This window comes from Syngnathus scovelli, chromosome 4 (assembly GCF_024217435.2).
Source record: "Syngnathus scovelli strain Florida chromosome 4, RoL_Ssco_1.2, whole genome shotgun sequence".
Taxonomy (NCBI): Eukaryota; Metazoa; Chordata; class Actinopteri; order Syngnathiformes; family Syngnathidae; genus Syngnathus; species Syngnathus scovelli.
The window spans coordinates 17,197,887-17,217,338 of record NC_090850.1 but is presented as its reverse complement, the minus strand read 5'-3'; the positions used below and the strand labels follow the sequence as shown (position 1 = coordinate 17,217,338).

The window sequence follows — 19,452 nt, the reverse complement described above, 5'->3', positions numbered from 1 at the left end:
GGAAGATGGAAGAGTATTAAGGGGAGTGACAAGTTTGTGTTGCGGGGGCATAGAGATGGCAAGAAAAGAGGCTAAAGGAAACAAATTAGTGAGAGGCTGAGTACAAAAAAAGAACATAACAGACAAGCCAAAGAAAAATGAATATGAGTTAGAAACAAGAAGATGATAACTGTTTCTTACCAGTCAGTGTAAAATTTCCGGGTGCTTCTGTGTGTGTAAATATGGTGCCAAGACCGGTTTGGTTCAGGTGATACTGCTGCACTCTTCCATTGGGACTCACGGGTCGGACCCAGCTCATGTGAAGAGAGGAGGGGCTCAAAGCTCTTACCACTGGAGACTGCACCCCCTCTGGGACTCCTTGAACTGTTACTGCCACCATCTGAACACACGGAGGACATGCACACATACAGGAAACACACAAGAAAAAATATTAATGATGAGCTTGGAACTTATTTTTTTTCCAATAGAATGGTCTTTTTGGTTTAAAATGCATTATAATTATGTTTGAGATGTTGGTAATTTTCTTTTTAAGCAGAAATATGGAAATGACTATAAACAAAAAGTTCACAGAAGTACTGATTATAGCAATATTAACTTTATGAATGGAATTTAAGACTATACACGCTTATAATTAAAACTTTATCATCAATCATAACTTAATAACTGACCAAACAAACACTAAAATGAATGGATTGCGGTATCAGTAGTCGCCTGGCGGATGAAAGAGAAAGCGTCGAATGGCTGGGCAATCTGCTGCTAATGGCAACAGGGATATCCTGCCTTAATAGACTGTCACGGACACTTCCCCCACCTGTCCCGCACAGTGCTATGCAATTAGAACACTGCTACTACAGCTAAAGAGACGCTCGTGCACCCCACGCACCAACACAAACGCATGGATTTAAAAAACGAACAAACAAAGTCAAACATTAATGATGGAGAGTTATTTTTGCCTTTTTTTGCTATGGTGGCAGTATAGAGCTAATAGACAAAATTAAATTTTATTTGAATTAGAATAAACTACTTTTTTCTTCTATTGTCCATGTGCCACTTTTATACGTGCCGGCCATTTTCTGGTCCATTCCAGCAAAATGTTGCCATTTGCATCCCAATGGAAATAAAAAGTAATAAATAAATGCACGATAAAAATAACCGAAAAATATATATTTTTAAAATAAAGTAAACTGAACAGTAATCTGTCTGCATATTCATTAAATACAATTTAAAAGATGAATTTAATCTTTCGAATTGACAATTTAATACACAAAAATAATCCTTTAGAAATGTTATACTCTTATATATTTGTGTTACTCCATATCAGGACTATATTTTAAGTTGATTTTCTAATAACAAAACAACAAACAAAAACAGCGTTACTGTAATGAAGTTTGTACTTTTCCTATTTTGCTTGTGAAGTCACAGGAGTGGAATTTCAGCAACTCGGGAAAATGAGGTAAAATAAAAGGGCGAGGGGTGATTGTCACCAAGAAGTCCAAAGAGTGGCTAGAAGGGGCAATGTTGGGAGTAGGGAAGAAACCAAAGTAAGGACAGCAGCTGGGAGAGGTTGACGTTCCTATCACAGGAATGACAGCAGACAAATAGCAGAGGCAACAGGACTCGAGCATTTCAAGACAAAGGAGGACCAATCGCTCTACCAACCTCTCTAAGTGACCAAGCGTATTAGATCAGCACCTTCTGTTGTCGCGGCAGGCGTGCGTTCAAGTGTGCGTCTGTGTCTGCTGGTGTGTGTGGATGCCAGGTAATTGCGCTGGTGTATTAGGTTAGCCCACCTTGTCCCATAATTGGGAATGTTTGGCCAATTTTCACTGGTGTACAAACTAATCCAAGTCACTCCCTTTCCACTCTCTACTGGGACTGTGTGTGCAGGGTTTTGTGCTTCGTGTGTGTGGGGGGGCTCGCCTGGTGGTCATACGGCTGGATACTTGGAGAAAGGTTCGTCTTTATGTCATGATAGAATGTTTATTATTGGTGACGTGCGGTTCTGAGATAACTACAAGACTTGAATGCAATGGAACCACTGAAGTTGACTGATTGTCAATCACCAATGCCTCAAAATATTTAACTCCAAACCTCCATACTTGACATCAGACACATCAGATCAGTAAGCATCAAAGGATGACTGAACTGTGACAGTGGTTTTGCTTTTTGCAAGAAGTCTCGTCATGCGGCGTATGAAGGAAGGTTTTTTTTCTTTTTTTTTAACTCATTCATGACTTGAATTTTGTATGATGATTATGGGGACACAGAATGAAGCAATAATACAAATTAAATTGCGGCTAACATTTGCTAAACTCACTCAGTCACTCAGTCACTCACTCACTCACTCACTTGTTTGTGATTTAGGGCTATACAAATAAACTTGACTTGACTTGAGTCACTCACTCACTGTGACTAAAAATGACAACCCAAACACATGATGAGCGCAACGAAATGGAACATTTCAATTGATGCATCTTTCACTATTTATCTTTTTAGCCATTTATCCTCCTTTGAATGTTTCTCCCATGACCATCGACACCATCATTCTTCCAATTCCTCATTTATTGTAAGCATTTATCTACTCATCATCAATTTCTCTAGAAACCCAAGTTGAAGCTCACAAAAGTTCCATAAGACCCTCATTATCCTCCATGTAGGCCTCCTGGTGACGCATTGGCCTCTTTACATAACTTTTTGCCAAATAATAATACATGTTCAGTCAGCTATAAAAGCAAGACAGACACTTTTCAACAGGAGCTTTCATCTGTGCTAAGCCGGCGAAATTAATTGTTGTGTTGATATCAGCTCAGCTACAGCTCAAGAGATAGCGGAGGGGAGTTACTGTGTGAAGCTATTATGGATGCTATCACAAACATCAGGTGGACTCAGCAAATCCAAAGCCTCACATACAGTACTGGGGGGAGAGCGCGAGCGGCACCCATGTTCTGACATGGAAACAGCAAAGCATCCATAAAGCGTGAAATTATCACATTAGAAAGTAAGCAAAGCTGTAAATGGCGTACACGGACAACCTTAAAATGACAGAGTTCAGTAAAACAAGGCTGAAATGAAGCGAGGTCCTTGAGTTCAATAAGCTAAACAAGAGATCAGATAAGAGCACAAGGAAAGGAAATTCAACTAATTTGCCATTAGAGCTGCTATCTCGGCCCTCTTGTGTCGGATATCATTCAAGAATGCTCAAGAAATTGAAGGCCTAAATAAGTTTTACATGGATTGATGATTATAAACTTTTACATCAAAGCCCAATAGAAGAAATATTCTGTCACTTCACGGGCAAAAACAAAAATCATACAAACACAGTCTTACCTTTGCACTATCAGTGCACCCGGCCCTGTTGCAAGCCCTCAGTTGGTAACTAAATTCCTGGAAAGGTCTGATCCCACCCACATCTGTGAAGCTGTTCTCATTGCCGCGATAACGCTCTTGTCCATCACGTAGTATCACATAGTGGGTTATGACTCCTAGCAAAAAGCAATAGCAGAAAAATTATAAGCATAGATTTAAAAGATAAAGCGTCTTTAACACATACCGTTAGGTCTAGCAGGTGCTTGCCAACGCCACTGGATGACATCACTCCGCTCACCCAGGCGTTTCCACCGAGGTAGGGGCACTCCCCATGGTTTGTCTTCAGCGGTGGTCACTGTGATCACATCGCTGGAGCATCGGCCAAAACTGTTCCAGCCCCTCACTCTGTACTCGTAGGTTGTGAAGGGCTCTAAGTCTGAATCTATGGAAAATAAGTCAGACAGTGGTGCACAGTTTCAATAATTTGCAGCTAAATAAAATGAGCAAAAAAATCCATCTGCTCCCGTGCATTATTCTACATTGCCAAGCATCCACAATAACAACATATTGTTAAAGCCCTCAAAATATTCCAAGCAATTGCGCACTCAAGTATAACATAGGGAGCGTGTTAATGTGCAGGCCCTAAACATTATGTGCTTACAGTAACAGCAGTTCAATTTGTGTAAACCACTAAGGGAGCATTGCCAATGGCAGCAGACATGACACGAACATATAACAAATAAATGCGCCGGTCGCTCGCCGCTCGGCAAGCTGTAAATGTAAGGCGGTGACGGGGGCCTTGTTACAACCCTTCTGCCGGGGTTCGCATACAGAAGTATATATAAAGACCGACGCACTTGCCAACACTCGCGCACATATGTGGCAGAGCTTTTAAGGAGAGCTGAGGGACCGCCGTTGTAAATGAAAGCATGTTTTAACCACCAGTGTGGGACTATTGTCTTTACTACTATGAAAACCCAGGCTGCAAAAACACACACGTGGTGACATGCACATGCAAATGAAACAAAGGCTGTGCCCCCATAAATAGGCACATGCCTCAAAACTGTTTATGTATTTGATTAAGATGTGACATGTGTGTGTGTGAGTGAATGATACATATTTATAGCATGTGTGTGAGATACATGCTTCTATCTAAGGGAAGTATAGCATGATAGCCGGTGTGTGCATGGGCAACATCTGGTGGATGGCGGGTGGTGACAGCTTTATGTGCCTCTGCCCAGATGGTGTCACAGCATCGTCTCGAAACTTATCTTAACCACCTCATGCACAAACACACAAAGCAACGGAAACACAGAGAAGCACATTGGGCAGACATTTTGGTTTTTGACCCACATAGGCCTAAAAAAAACCTACTACCATACAATGACACAAATAAAAATACCTGTATAGGTGTATCTTTGGGCATCCCCGCTGTACACGACCTCCTCATGCGACATGCACAAACTCGGCTCATTCCCCAAAATGACATTATTTAGATGACTGATGTTTGTGTGTGTGGGGGATCCTGTGATGAGTGCCTCAGATGTGGCGTCCATTGTAGGCGAGTATGAAGCGGAGGGAGCGTCAGGATGTGCAGACATGACCCATGTGCAGGCGGTCGTGGATGGGTCAATGTCACAGGAACCACAGTAGGCTGTGGAGGATGCTGACACTGGACACAGGGCACCCTGGAAACACTCACTCTGGGAAATAAGTGGGAAAAGACAGATCAGTATGCCAATATTTACTCCCTGAAGGTGTAATGGCAAAGTGTCCTAATACTTTTGTTCATGTAGTGTTTGTTTGAGGTATGTGATGGAATGACCTTAATGACATCATTACAGCTAATGGGTTGGGTGTGTGTGTGTGTGTGTATGCTGACACCACATGACCCGAAATGATGAATGGAAGATGGAGCAGCCCCCAACTCCAAGAGTTGATCTGTTCTAACTGGATGTGACTCTTCCTCCATTCAGTGTCATTTCGATTGGTTAATACAATTATCACATTGATTCATCGAGTGTTAATTATATAGCTGATCAGGAAAATTTGGTGTGACACCCATGCCTACCTCAGATACAATGAAAATATTTCTTTGGTGCTCGAAGCAGCGCTAAGACGAAATCCGATTAGGCAGTTGATAAATTATGATCTTCGTGCTATATTGTTTATCTGTTATCTTGACGATAATCAATATCACAAACAAAACAATCTATCCCAGATGACTGTGATTAAACCCAATGCTATTTTGTGCAGTTAAAACTTTAAAGCACAATAAAAGAAAAGTGACCAAACAAACCTCCATCGAAAGGCCCGGCGTGGGCCTGCTGGCACACACGTGTCGTTGCGAGTAAAAACCAATTCCATTGCAGCACCCTTGCTCTTGAAGCACAACTTTTGACCCACAACACTTCAGTCTGACTGTACTATTGCCCGATGGATGTATTGTTGGAATTCCATCACTGTCCATGCAGCAAAGAGATGTAGAAGAATTGATATACTCTTGAGCACAGCAGGAAAAACCTAAGGAAGAAAATGAAAATGAAACAAAGCTAATGAAAGTTCATTCAATGCCAGCCATTTTTAGAACCTCCTTTACGGTCCTAAAACCTGTTAGTTGTGTGTGACATTGGTATGTGTTGGCAAAAGGTGAGGTCGTAGATGTGAGGGTGAAACAAAAGTCAGAGGGAGCTGAAGATGGTCCCGCATCTCTCCTGTGGCTCTGGTAATTACCCAGGTTGAGGCAATCAGGTTAGTGAGACATCAACACGGCTTAGCTGAAGGGATTGTCATGCTCTGGCCTTTCAGTGGATTAGGGCCGTAATATTGTCCTGCTATAAAGCTGAGTCAGCAAATCACCTGCTGTGAGGATGCATTGGAAATGGAAATGAGCGACGCACACAACGACTTAAATATTCTTCCCGTTCTTAAAGGACAAATTGCATTTCAACCAGAGTCAAAGAGTAAAAGCTTCTCATTCTAAATCAATGTGGGTAAAACTATAAGAAGCTCGAGCTTCTGGTTAAAATAATGCAACTTTCATGAGGTATTTAGTAAGTGTATGCCAACGGTTGATGACATGCTGATCCGCGGTGGCGTCCGCCTCCAGCTGTGGAGCTCATTTTATTTGACAGCCGACATTAAACACCAAGTCATTGCTTTGTGTCACGGCCTTGTCCTCTAATGGGGCTTGCAGCTAGTTGCAGCGTGATAAATAACTTATTGTCTAACACCTCCATCAGTGTTAACTCCTCATGCAAATCGAATGCCGCGGATTCAGAGGGAATCTCATCCCCTGCTCGGCGCATTGTAACCTCGGCACCGTGTGACAGCGCAATATGCGCGCGTGGACGTGTTTGTGATTGTGTGACATAAAGGCAGTGTGACGGCCGGTAACTCACTTAGCGGCGGCAGCTGTTGCGGAGCAGAGGCTCGCCGGCCAATTCCCTCAGCGACTTACTTCAGCTTCAATGACGAGCAAATAAACAGCTCAACACTTTTCCAAATAGCTTTTCTACACTCATCGCTTGTCCTCTCGCCATCGTCACCTTTACGCCAGGCTTTCTTCTCGGCACTGGCAGCCCTCGCTCGACATTACACCTCGACACCGTCTGCATATGACTATGGAGAGGTATCAACCTGGGGGGGGGCATAATCCTTAACTGGAATATTTATGGTTGCAAACAACCATTGTGTTTCACTAGGCGTCTTCCAATTGATACTGTATGTACCGTAAAAGTCGCTAAACAAAGCAATCAGGTTTCAATAAGGGAGGGTCAAATGAAACTTTGAAACTTTACCTTTGAAGGGCATTTAGTCTGAGCAAAACATGCCACAGCTTCTTCAAAACTAAAAATAGATGAGAAAGTATTACCATATTATGTGCGGTTGAGAAAAGTTGAAAAATGCACTTAACTTCATCTTTAGTGCATTAATTGATGCTGAGCTGTTAAAAATATTATTGGTCAAATTCCATGTTTAAAAAATGTGCAAGCAGAAAATGTACATACAAACAGAAAAACGTGTATTTAATATCAGGTTGGACAATGTCAGGGTGGACATTTTGCGCTAATGTTAAAATGGATCTTTGACATCTATGGCCGTCAATGGCAGTGAATGAGTAACCACATAGCATAAGATACGTTCTGTTAGACAAATGTATTTCAAATGTCTTTTTTTTGTTCAAATCACTTGATATTTTACTGACAGAGTGGAGACGTTAATTATTAAAATGTCCCTCTCCCTTCAAACTTTTTCTGTGACACGTTTCCATCTATAATCTCCATTGTAATCAGCACACGACTGTATTTCCAATAAACAAAAACACAGAATACATGTCACAAAGTTCCTCCAGCATTTGTGCATGCACTGTTTACTATTGTGCTTTTAAACTTTTGTTTCATATTATCGCGCATTAAACAGAAATACGATCCCTGCCTTTTGCGAGCATTATCTATGTTCACGTTTTGAAACATGCATCGGGTTTTCTCGCCCTCGTTGTGTATATGTGTTTGTGTACGTGTTGACAGCGACTTATCACACACATACACACACCTCTTGTTTTCTCTGTAGCATCGCGGAACGCTTGGGCCCTAATCTTCAGATTTATGCTGGATTTGCATACATTCATTAGCAGCGTCGGGAGCGCTGCATCAACACAAGGTGCTTAGACAACGTGAATTATTATTAGGGGTTTCCACATTCCACTTAATGATAAGTCAATATTTAGCCCTGCCAATGAACTACTGATAAAAATGTGTGTTGTGGATTAGGGTTATCCGGGCTCTCTAGGAGACTAAAACCCCTCCACAACTTTAAACAAATCAAACACTTTTAAATACCTGAATATATTACCATGGCTTTGGCACAGGGAGAAGTAAAATATAGACACAAATGGTGGGGAAAAAATGGTGTGACACATTCCAACTACATTTAAAGGTCATATCAGACAACTATTTCCTGTTGAAAGATGTTTACTGCACAAAACATGGCCTTTTTTTTTGGAGTGACAGTACACTCTTTCCACTGGGTCACATGTGAGATCACACAAAGCAAAGTTTCCCAGTGGACACACACATGTAAAGCTTGGCCAGCAAGGACACGTGACAACTTGTCCTCTTGTCTTAATGAAGTCCTTCATCTTGTCAACATTAACAGTTATTTGTGTAACATCCAAATGCGTCCAGTACTGTAATAAATTATATTTTCTGGCTTTCCATGCTAATTAGTGGAATGAAGCCCTCCTGCACGCCACATTTAGGTATGTAGATCAATAATATCGTTTACCATACTCATCATACCACTACAGTGCTGCCAGCCAAATGTAATAAAGTATGCAAATATTTTGTTCTAAAACATAACTAAATACAAAATATACAGATTAACAGGAGTATAACATAAAACAAAGACAGAGCTGACTGTCCTTTACTGTATGCAGCGGACAACCTCTGGATTTATTCTCGCCAGCCAATGTAATAGAAAATTCATCATCATAAGTACATTAACAGAGAGAGAAACGTCTCCCTGTGTTCAAAGAGCACTTTATCTTGCAAAAAAAAATTACCCAGACGCTTCTGTTTGGAATCCACCACTGTTGGCCGTTTGCTACCCATCATTGATGAGGGAATTTTGGCAATGATTTGCATGGACAGGCGTACGTACGCACACTCTCACACCGACTGACATTTGTGTTATTTTGGCAGAAACCATAAAAGAATGTTTAGCTATATAGCATGAAACTACGTAAATATATTCAGAATATGCAGAGACAACGAGTTAAAACAAAACATATGGAAGCACACATGCAAAAAATAAGCCGCACAACTCTTGCACGCACACAGACACTAACACACACACACACAAGCACGCACACGCATCCACTCTCCCAACTCCACTCGGCTCAGACTGCGCAAGCTTAACTACTAGGATAATTTCCCCCCAGCAAATGGTCACTGTGCCCTTGAAAAACATATTTGATTATTACTTTTTCTCCCCCTTCTCTTTTTTTCTTTTAGCATCATCACAGCCATTTTCATCACGCGCACTGATGATGGCACGGCAAGGCGCGTTAAGATAACACCCCGCCACCGCCAGGCTTTTAACACTTAAACGGTGAAAAGGGATATTCAGATTTGTCCTTGAACGTTTGGATGGGGCCTGCTGGGCTGGGACAGAGGGAGGGAGTCAGTGAAGGAGTTAAAGAAACGCTGGGATTTTTTTTTTTGAAGAGCGGAAGACGTGAACTTGGGGAGGCTATTTACAGTGGCGCGCGCACACTGAGAAATGGGTAAGGTGGGGGCTGAAGGGTCAGTGAAGGAGTGCATGGTATAAAGTGTAAGTGTGAAGCGGAAATGATTAGTGGAGCTCACACTGCGGTGGAGACCGAAGTCAATGGGAGGCCATAGACACCACACGCGTATCTTTAAACACCATCTAATCTCACCTTAATCTTACAAGAACATCTAGCATGCAAACTCGAGGAGATGAAAAAGGGGGCAGAAGAAGAATTTTCAAAGTTGCTCTTGAACTCAAACCACACAGGTCAACGTGTAGGAGAAATTGCAACAATATTTCCTACAACTTGTTTGACAAAGAGGCATAGGTGACACTGTATTCAAAGGGGATTTGTTTCCTTCCCCATACAAAATGGACTATCAAGTAGGGCTGGGCGATATGGGGAAAAAATCATGATTAATAAACAATTATTCATTAAATTAGAAATTTTGTATTTATTCGAATAACAAAATTCAATTTTAAATTTAACTTGAAAGAACAACCATAAAATAAAATAGTAAAAAACTAAATAAATAACTAAAAATAAAATGTTGTGCTCACTCGCAACCCTAATGAAGATAAGCCCCAGAGAAAATGGATGGATGAATAGATGGATGTTATTAGATGTTTCACCATCAACAGGGTTCTTGCTTTCGAAAAGCGACAATGCATGAAAGATTGAAGAAGAACAATTGAGAATTGCCGCCGTAAAGTGCTGACAACACTGAAAAGAATCCTAAGGTGGGATGCTGACATTTCTGACCCTGATTCTATTTCCTGTGATTGAATTGTCCCGATTCACAAAAAACATTGCACATTAAAGTCTGTTTTCCCAGTAATTGTGTTGCTTTAACTTTATATCTACACCCTGATAGTTATTGTGTTACCGTGCGAGCATCTCCGTGCGCGCACATGTGCATGCAGGCCAGCGTATCCGTTGCCAGACGGCTGTCTCCCGGCATTGGCGTTCCCCTGCAGCGCGTCTGTATGGTTGTTGACAGTACGGACGGTAATGTGTGATAGATCGCACTTCAGGGACCCCGTAATCACATCAGCCTAACCTAGTCTATCAGCTGGGCACAATGGGATACCCTTCACTCCTCCTTTAATCTGCTCCATCTAGTTCTTCGCTAGCGCACACTTTCTTCTTTTGGATCTGCCGTTTGAATTTGGCTGCATACATTTTAGTCATTCAAAAGAAAACAGCCAGGCACTTTTTTGCAACTTCTTGGATTTGAATACATCTGTCATTAATCTGTCCATCATAAAAGCGACAAATTTGTCAGCATGTTGCGAGGGAGCATCACGACTGACCTGTGCCAAGGTTAAGCAGGCTATCCTATAATAGGTGAGCATGTTGTGTTTGGGAGGGTCTTGAAACAGACGTGTGGGGTCGAGGTTGCATCGCTGGCCCCAGGGCTCCCTCTACACCGCGGCGCACCCGGCAAATGGCCCTTAGGCTCGCTAGCGCCGCTAGCCCTGCGATCCATCATACCATATGCTCTCAACGGGGAAGCTAACGCTAATGACTGATGAGTGGCTGGGAAGGGAGAGGGAGGGGGAAAAAGCAGGAAGAGGAAGAAAAGGTGCCTAAATGAGTCCCGAGGAACACAAGGCCAGAGGATGGAGCAGTGGAAAATAATGAAATAGCGAATCTATGGAAAAGTGATTCTTGACTTTTGTGTGTGAAATTTTCTAGGCTAATAAAGAACCATAGGCCCCTTCATATGAGGCCATACCTCACATGAGATGAATTGAGTCCATGTGTCTGTATCTGGCACTCAACACAAAGTGAACCCCGCAGAGTGTACCCTGTTGACTCCATGCATGTGTGTCTGTGTGTGCATGTAATAGGTATAGGTGTGAAATTATGGGAGTGAGAATGTGTGTGTTATTTATCCTGCTGTGTGCTTGGCAGCGCCCTCAACTGAGCCATCCAGAGTGTGTTTCATCATCATCTGCCATGACAAAGATGTCTAATGACACACACATTCACCTATATGTGCGCAAACCCACTTGTGTGTATTCATATCCAAGCGCACACATGCACAGTCCCATCTGTGCCATGGTATCTGGGTGCGTCGGGACACTGCAGGAGGAAAGAAAGGGAAACGACCCCGCGTTCCTGCACCATGTGTCTACCTCTTCCCCTGATGCTTAATTCTTCTCTGTCATTTTCTCTAGTTGACGGTCTTTTTTTGTTCCTTTACAGATTTAATTAGAATAGCAGACATGGTCATTCTTATGTGGGTCAGCACTGAACTGAACGCCTGTATAGACACACCTGTCAACTGCATGTGGTGCTTTAATTTTGACATTCAGATTCATCACCAACAAGCTTGTTTAGGGGGAAACTGCAATGTTATATGTTATTGGTTTGCGTCGAAAAAGTTTTGCAAAACTCTTTTTGTATGCATACAAATTGTTGACTCCTTTAAAAATCGTTTTTTTTTTTTTAAATCTTATTTTCTCTGACCTGACTGTGCAAAATGCCTTTTGTGTTTGCTTGCTGTGACATCATGTTGTGTTCTTTATTCTCTCACCTGGAATGTACGCATGCGCTTGTCCTTCTTCAGCACCACCACAGCAGACGAGTGCATCATCTACAATGTGGCCTCCGCAACACTGGACTCTGTAACCATCGTGGAGGCTCCCACTGCAGCACAGCTGTCCGCCTTTGGTGGCGTAAGGAGCGCCCCCACAGCAGCTGTCCCCAGGCCCCACCGAGACACGGCCCTGCGAGTGGTCGGGGCAGCAGTATTCATCTACAGAGACAAGGTCGGATGAAGGGAACTGCTGTAAAGTCAAACAAAAGTAGGGAAAAAAAGGAAATCCCATGGAAGATACTTACTAGCTTTCAGGTGAACATAGTATCCCCCACAGCAGTGGTGGTGAGGCAGAGTTGGCAACAGTTTGCCATCACAGCAAACTGGACTGGTAGAATTAGTAAAGCTCAGATAGTGCCCGGCACAGCAGTAATGATGTAGCATCTTCTCGTATAACACTCCAGTGCAGCAAACCTGGTTAAAAATGAGAAGAAAATAAAGTAATCAAAAGTGTAAAAATACTGCAAAAACAGACTTGTTTGATTTTTTCTAATTCTACTTTTTTCCTTTGCTTTGACTGTGATTGCAACACACATTTGTAAAACAGAGAACCTTGCATTGAGTATAGAAGGAGATTTTTTGATATTGAGACAAAAGAAGAGGACAAAATCTATATGGCGCTAATCACCTGTTGGTCAGGGTGGAAGCAAGACGTGCCACACACATGATGAGTAGCGGAACACTGCAAGTAGGAGCATCTGAAAATCACGCCGTCTGAATCTCCTGACTCTTTCCTCACATTGGGCGTGACCTCCGCTGACCTCGAGCCACATGACCCCGAGGTCCGTTTTAAGACATCGTAGCCGAGTATGATGCCATTCGGTCGGCCCGGAGGTGACCAATCCAATTTGACAACCCTGGCAGGAGACAAAAATGCTGATGACAAAGATGAGCTGAGCCAAAGACCGACAATTCAAAATATATTTAGCATCACCTCGGACTGAGTACTTGAGTGTGCGGTGTGGTCATGTCGGCGGGTAAGTCCTCCACGGTGGTTGTCTGAGTAACATTACTCCTCAAGCATGCATAAACAGTGCACACCTCCACCTTAAATACAAACGCATTAGTAAACATAAAAGACTATACTTTATGTTTCTCAATATGTGTACCTGAATGTTGTAAACAGTAAAAGGCAGCAGATTGCCCAGCAGGTAGGAGCCCGAGCTGTTGTCTACGCTGACAAGTAGGCGGTCGTCAACGTAAACTCGGTAAGCAGTAATGACTCCATTGGGTTGGAGAGGAGGCGACCAGAGCACACGAACAGCACTGCCGTTAACCGGAACCACCTCTGGGGCAGACATCCCATCTGGCTCTGAAGATTGGTGCACAGACCCAAAAACTTCAATGAGCTCAGGCAAAGTCAGTCAGTCGAAACAAGGACAGCATCATACAGCAACTTTTGTCACATAGTCACTGCACACTGATTTGATGACATCGCATATAAACTGTTAGACAAAATTCATAGTGCTAAAATTTTAAAACGCCCTGGAACTGCTCTATGGTTGAGATCATAAGGCCAGACTTGTAAAATTATCAAAAAACTATGAGTTATAACGAAAGGTCTATAGAGTGTAGCAAACTGTTCAACTCATAATAGTTCTCATTTTTAGTGTCCACCTCTGAACTGTTTTGGTCCAATTCTTGAAATAAAACTGGAAATGGATCGCTGAGCGATTTGCTGACAGCTAACAGAGGCAGCATATTATTGTTCCTAAAAGGAATTGACTGACGGGTGGGCACTGCCCTATTGTTGCATGACAATAAAGTTGGTGGGTTTGGACCGTTTTGGTTCAGTTATACTCGGTGATGTGTGTGGATGACATCTTAATGCTAAAAGAAAAAAAACACCCAAATTACCCCGAGATTCCTCTCAGTTAAACGAGCCGTGCTTTGCATTTGGCGCCCAATGATCATCTAATGTTTTTAATGCACTTTTTAGTCTACTGCACAGATTACAGAGGAAAAGAAAGGCATCTCCGTGCTATTATACTTCCAAAGACAGCGGGGTAATAAAAAGAAAGCGATGGTTGGAGCCAATGGAAAGGAAAGACAAGATAACCTTTATTAGTGCCGCAATGGGAAAAAATTGAAGAAACGAATGAATAAAAATACTTGTTTAAGTAATAAAAGTACAAAATAGCTTCTGTAGTGATGACAATAAATACTATTAGCTACTTTTGTAAGGCTCACATTGCTCTGTACAATGAATATAATTGAAATGGCTCTAAACCGTAAACTAAATCCTCAGTACTTTAAAAGTACTCCACCTAATGTAGTGGCCGCTGGTAAATACCAATTATTATTGACTGTGTTTTTTTTTTCAAATGTATAAACAATAACCTTGACAGAAAGGTAAAGTAACAGCAGCTGGGTTGCCATGTTTGCCGTCAAGCGCCGTGTGTATTTTGTGTGTGTTACGCCTGTGCACAAGCGTTTTACAACACCTTAAATCTGCCTCGCATGCACACTTTGTATTGATTTCATGCCCGGCAACATGTATTTAACATCTCCCCTGAAGCACCGAGACACAGCAGAATGCACATTAACGCAGACACTTAGCAAAAGTGTATTGAATTTACACACTTGGTGCAATAGCAGCACTCGCGTTAACACTTGTAAATGATATATGCTTAACACACAAACACGGGAAAATTAATAATGCGGACTTGAAAGCTTATGACATGCATAAATTTACACACCTCCATCCTCTGTGGTGACGTTAACTAGCGACTTGGTTGTATTATGTGCACCATTAGACACGTGTATTGACACTGTGTAGGTGGTCCTGGGCCAAAGGTCAGTCACAACTGCGGAGAGGATTTCTGGGGGAAACACAAAGGTTTGTCTGGAGTTGGCAGAGGTGACTGAAAGAAAGTAGGACTCCACGTCACCCTGCAGGTTGTGCAACGCTGAGGAAGGACAGAGAGTTTGGTTAAAATGATACTCCCATTGGTTATTCCATTTTGTGATTATTATGTGGACACAGACTGGACACTTCATTAGGTACACCTGCTCAATCCAGATCAGATTAATACAAGAGCTGCACCTTTTTTTTTCTGGATGGGTTTATTTCATGGTTAGAATAGTTGGGGATTTTTTATTACAGTTAGTTCTTTTTCATTTTGATTAGATTTTTATATTCAGGATTAGTTTTTAGAACAGGTCAGTTGGTAATTATTTTTTAAAAATGTTCTGTTTTTTTACTTTACTTTTAAATTTATATTGAGTATGTGTTGAGTGCAAGGTCAGCTGGAATATTGTAAACAGATGATGAATCTAAGAAAAAAGCAAAATTATCATAAAATCATTATACCCTGATTGCCTCGGTGCACTACAATACTGCTGTGTTGCTTGAGACGGAAGTTACAAAATAAATGAAACGCAAACTACAAATCAGCCTACTTGGACCTTCCTATATTCAACCGAGCAGGTTGTACCTAAAAAAGTGAGCCCGTTACACAATGTTTGAATCATTGTTACTCTCACAGGGTGGTGTCCAGTTGGCGTGAAGCGCTGTGTGATTGACAGCGTATGCAAATAGAGTTGGACTTTGGAGAGGAATCCCAGCCATGGTAACCGCAGTGACAATTTCTCCTGAAGTGAAGCCCACATCATTGCGGACCACTAACTGATATTGGTACTGGGTAAATCTGGCGAGAGATGACGGCAGTATGTTTACACCTCAGTGTTAAGATATGAAAAAGCAAGCAGTGTGCTGATGAGTTCAAAGAGTATGTCCCTTGATTGCTTGAAGCAAAACGAAGACTCCAAACAGTACACCCAGTCCAAACAGTACACCCAGAGTGAGCAAAGTGAGAGTTAAAATAACAACAACAAAAATACATCATCTTGCGCCAAGTGCCAAAGCGAGATTAGGGTGGCGCTGCGTGAAAAACAATTTAATTCTTTGGAATATTTGCTTAATGTATCTTTGAGCGGTATTAAAAAGATCGGCATCAGCCGCGGCTCGCCGATCGGTTCTGCACACACGGCCGGCTGCGTTTGCTCTAGAGCTCATTTCAGTAATCTCACCTGCTTAGGCCTTTATCTTGGTAGAACAATTTGGTGCCGGAGTAAACATGGAACCAGCGATGGAGATCTTGGGAAGGGTTATGGGATGGGGCTGTTACCATGGGGACCACGCTGACGGCCAGAGGCTGGTGGCTTTTACGTCGCAGCAACTCATATCTGAAGGGGAAATAGGAATAAAAAGAAAGCACATGCGGGATTAAATGTTCATGAGTGTGTTGACATACAACACGAGTACAGCTTTGGTTTTAGCGCATACGTGCTAATGTGGCTAAACGCTTGGGAAAATAAAGAACTTTAGCTAAGTTCTTATCACTAATTTCCTCCTCTTCTGCCTGGTTTCTGTTTGCTATCCGTTTATGTCGACTGCACATTCTTCCCTCCTTCTCTTGTGTTTTTTCTGCAGGGTTTGTGTTTTCCTCTCCCCACAGTGATGCTAATTTCTGCTGTAATCAGAAAAGAAGGGCTTAATGCCACCTTTTAAGCAAGCCACTTAGACAAACACGCAGAGCTGAGCTGTGCAGAACACAGAGGCGGGCTCATGCATTTTAATTGCCTGTAATGAACAACTGACTTTTACATTGAGACTTGTTGCCACAGAAACACTTGTCAGAACAGAAAACAGTGGCGGAGGGAGCACAATTATCTGGTCAACGTTAATATTTTTACCCTTTCAAGACCTTATTGAGTACATAACACGCAGGAGGCTTTAAAAATATTTTTTTTTTTTTACCGATGTTCAATATACTTTTAGGAATGAATGAATGAAACATTTCCTGCCTCAGTACTACCTGATGTTTGGTCCATTAGGTCTGTGTGGAGGTTGCCAAGAGACCGCAAGGAAGGACTCACTGACGGCCACCACTGACAGCGGTGCCAGGCCTTGGGGGCTGGTGGCTAATGTGGTAGCCGGAGAGGGCAGACTTTCTGTGCATCCGCCAACATATCCACCCCCGTTGGAACACACCAGCACACTGACGCTGTAGTTTGTGTAAGGTATTAGGTCCGTTATTGTCACGACAAGCTCAGATGTATCGCCGCCGTTGTGGAAGATGCGAGGCTCTGGGAGACGGATTTCATAACCTTCGATCTCACCGTTGGGAATTAAAGGTGGAGACCATGTGACCTGGAAGAGAATGTTAGAATTGGACATTTATATAAACCCTAGATGTAAAGACATTAGGTTAACTTTTAAATGACAGTTTGACTTCAGCGTTTTGAATGAGCTAAAATTTCTCGAGTCAGCATTCCTGAGCTCAAGTCAAAACCGGGTGCTATTTCTAGGACTGTTAATGATATTACAACATTTCAAAATACTACTCAAAACACTGCGTGAACATTTTCTATCATGATAATTTCATACAAGACACAAAAATTCACTTTCCCTTATTTCCCAAGTGAAAGATTGTTTCAAAATATGAACAAATCAGAGTTTCGACAGCGTCCTTAGAGGTGCCACTATTCTTAGCTTGCTGAGGACAGCAGAAAGCTTTTAGATGGATGAACTACTGGAAGTCACGGCACAGTGTGTGTGTGTGTGTATGTGTGTGTGTTTGTGTGTCTCGAGAGAGAGTATCTTGATCAGAGAGTGGGCACAGTGGACAGCATGTTGCCAGAGTCCTACAAAGTGTTGTCTTGTGGGTGGCATTGCGTCTGCAATCAAATCTCTCGTGAGGAGAGATAACCTGACTTTGACTTGGACGGACGATTCTTTTCATCACATTTAAAACGGCGTGTGTTTGTGTCTACGCACGCACGTACAAAGATGCACGCGCACGCATGCACAAACGGCATGCTAAAATAATGAAAGGGCGGCCGGTAATGGAATTGCCGCATGCAAAAACAAAAGCTTGCAGTTGCCGAGCGGTGCATCTGATTTGGAAGCTGTTCAGGCTGTCAGCATTTTAGGGCGAAGGATGAAGGTAAGTGGTACACACAAATGTTAAAACACACAAACTCATTTGAATCTTTCGCGTGAATTCATAGACAACCGTGCGAATGCGTTTTCTAAATACATTCAAATAAAAACGACTGCAAATGCGTGTGTGTTTATACTTTTGACTTACGCCTGCTACTCTATGCTAACAGATTGAGAGTGTTAACACGCAAACTGTCATGTACAATAAGTCATCAGTTCAGAAACGCTTGAGACTTATGAGTGTAGGTGATTAGGTGGTCAAATGCTGATGAGAATATTATGAATTAATGTCAGGGACAATTATTTCTCAGGCAACCTTGATATTCATTTAACAAGTGTCACCATGAGGTGATACAGGACACCCGCGCACCCACAAAGTTGCATATACACACACACACACATATATATATATATATATATATATATATATATATATATATATATATATATATATATACATACACACACACATACACACACACACAGCCAGCTGCATATGGGCAGGGTCATGTTGAGTTAGGTAGCTCATTTCCCAAAGTGCGTGTAGGCTGCGCTTTGTGCTAGAAGTCATTTACAGATTGAATAGCCTGATGTAATCTGGAGATGGTGAAGACAGCGCAGACCCTCGGCTGACACGGACCACAGGGGCTAAGGCCAGTACAGTCTCTGTGTGTGTGTGTGTGTGTGTGTGTGTGTGTTTGAGCAAGAGAGCGCCAAATGATAATGTGGTGAGTGAGGTGTGTGAGCATCATGCTATTATTATATTCAAAAGAAGGCATTGGGAGAGTGCTTTTTAGCTGACAGCACAATTCTCTCCTTTCAACATACAAGCGCCAATGCAATGACTTGTGTATGCAGGTCAACGAGGAAAGAGGGAAATTATCTCTCTGATTTCCAGTGTAAATGTTAAACAGATAAATAGCCCAAAAAAATACAGAGCTATTTATTTATTTTACCCGATTCTGCAATATATATCTGGAGCGAATGCTAAATTTGTGTAGAAAAAAAAGAGCATTTAGAGAATGAAAGCAAGTACAGTAGTCTAAATCCTCTCTGTTGTCAAGGTCAATTGGTAACCAGGAAGCGGCAGGCCTGCCTGTCCAATTAGCATCATCCAGGAAGAACATTTTCCTTCTTGGATGTGTGACCCCTAAAGCTTTGCAGCTGGAGAGATGACAGGGGTGGTTCTGGAATAATGACAAGCATTAGCATTTTTTGGCTGTTAGCATTAGTGCAAGGCTGTGCGTGAAAGTGTGCGTGCGCGCTTTGTGTGCATGCAGCCTTAGTGTCTATGTGTTTTCTTGATAGGCCTTGATGTGG

General features: G+C 42.2%; 1 protein-coding gene across 6 annotated transcripts in view; it reads right to left on the bottom strand.

Moving 5' to 3' along the window:
* ush2a (Usher syndrome 2A (autosomal recessive, mild)) overlaps positions 1-19,452 on the bottom strand; it is a 116,673-nt gene that overhangs the window by 30,763 nt on the left and 66,458 nt on the right. For all 6 annotated transcript variants that reach the window (XM_049719092.1, XM_049719089.2, XM_049719090.1 and 3 more), the window contains 14 exons: positions 17,006-17,340; positions 16,218-16,373; positions 15,672-15,835; positions 14,885-15,094; positions 13,295-13,497; positions 13,120-13,232; positions 12,814-13,042; positions 12,431-12,599; positions 12,123-12,344; positions 5,606-5,829; positions 4,709-5,009; positions 3,551-3,748; positions 3,328-3,482; positions 181-379 (listed from right to left, as the gene is read on the bottom strand). In XM_049719092.1, the coding sequence (XP_049575049.1) occupies positions 181-379; positions 3,328-3,482; positions 3,551-3,748; positions 4,709-5,009; positions 5,606-5,829; positions 12,123-12,344; positions 12,431-12,599; positions 12,814-13,042; positions 13,120-13,232; positions 13,295-13,497; positions 14,885-15,094; positions 15,672-15,835; positions 16,218-16,373; positions 17,006-17,340 (2,878 nt within the window). The remainder of the gene's footprint in view (positions 1-180; positions 380-3,327; positions 3,483-3,550; positions 3,749-4,708; positions 5,010-5,605; positions 5,830-12,122; positions 12,345-12,430; positions 12,600-12,813; positions 13,043-13,119; positions 13,233-13,294; positions 13,498-14,884; positions 15,095-15,671; positions 15,836-16,217; positions 16,374-17,005; positions 17,341-19,452) is intronic.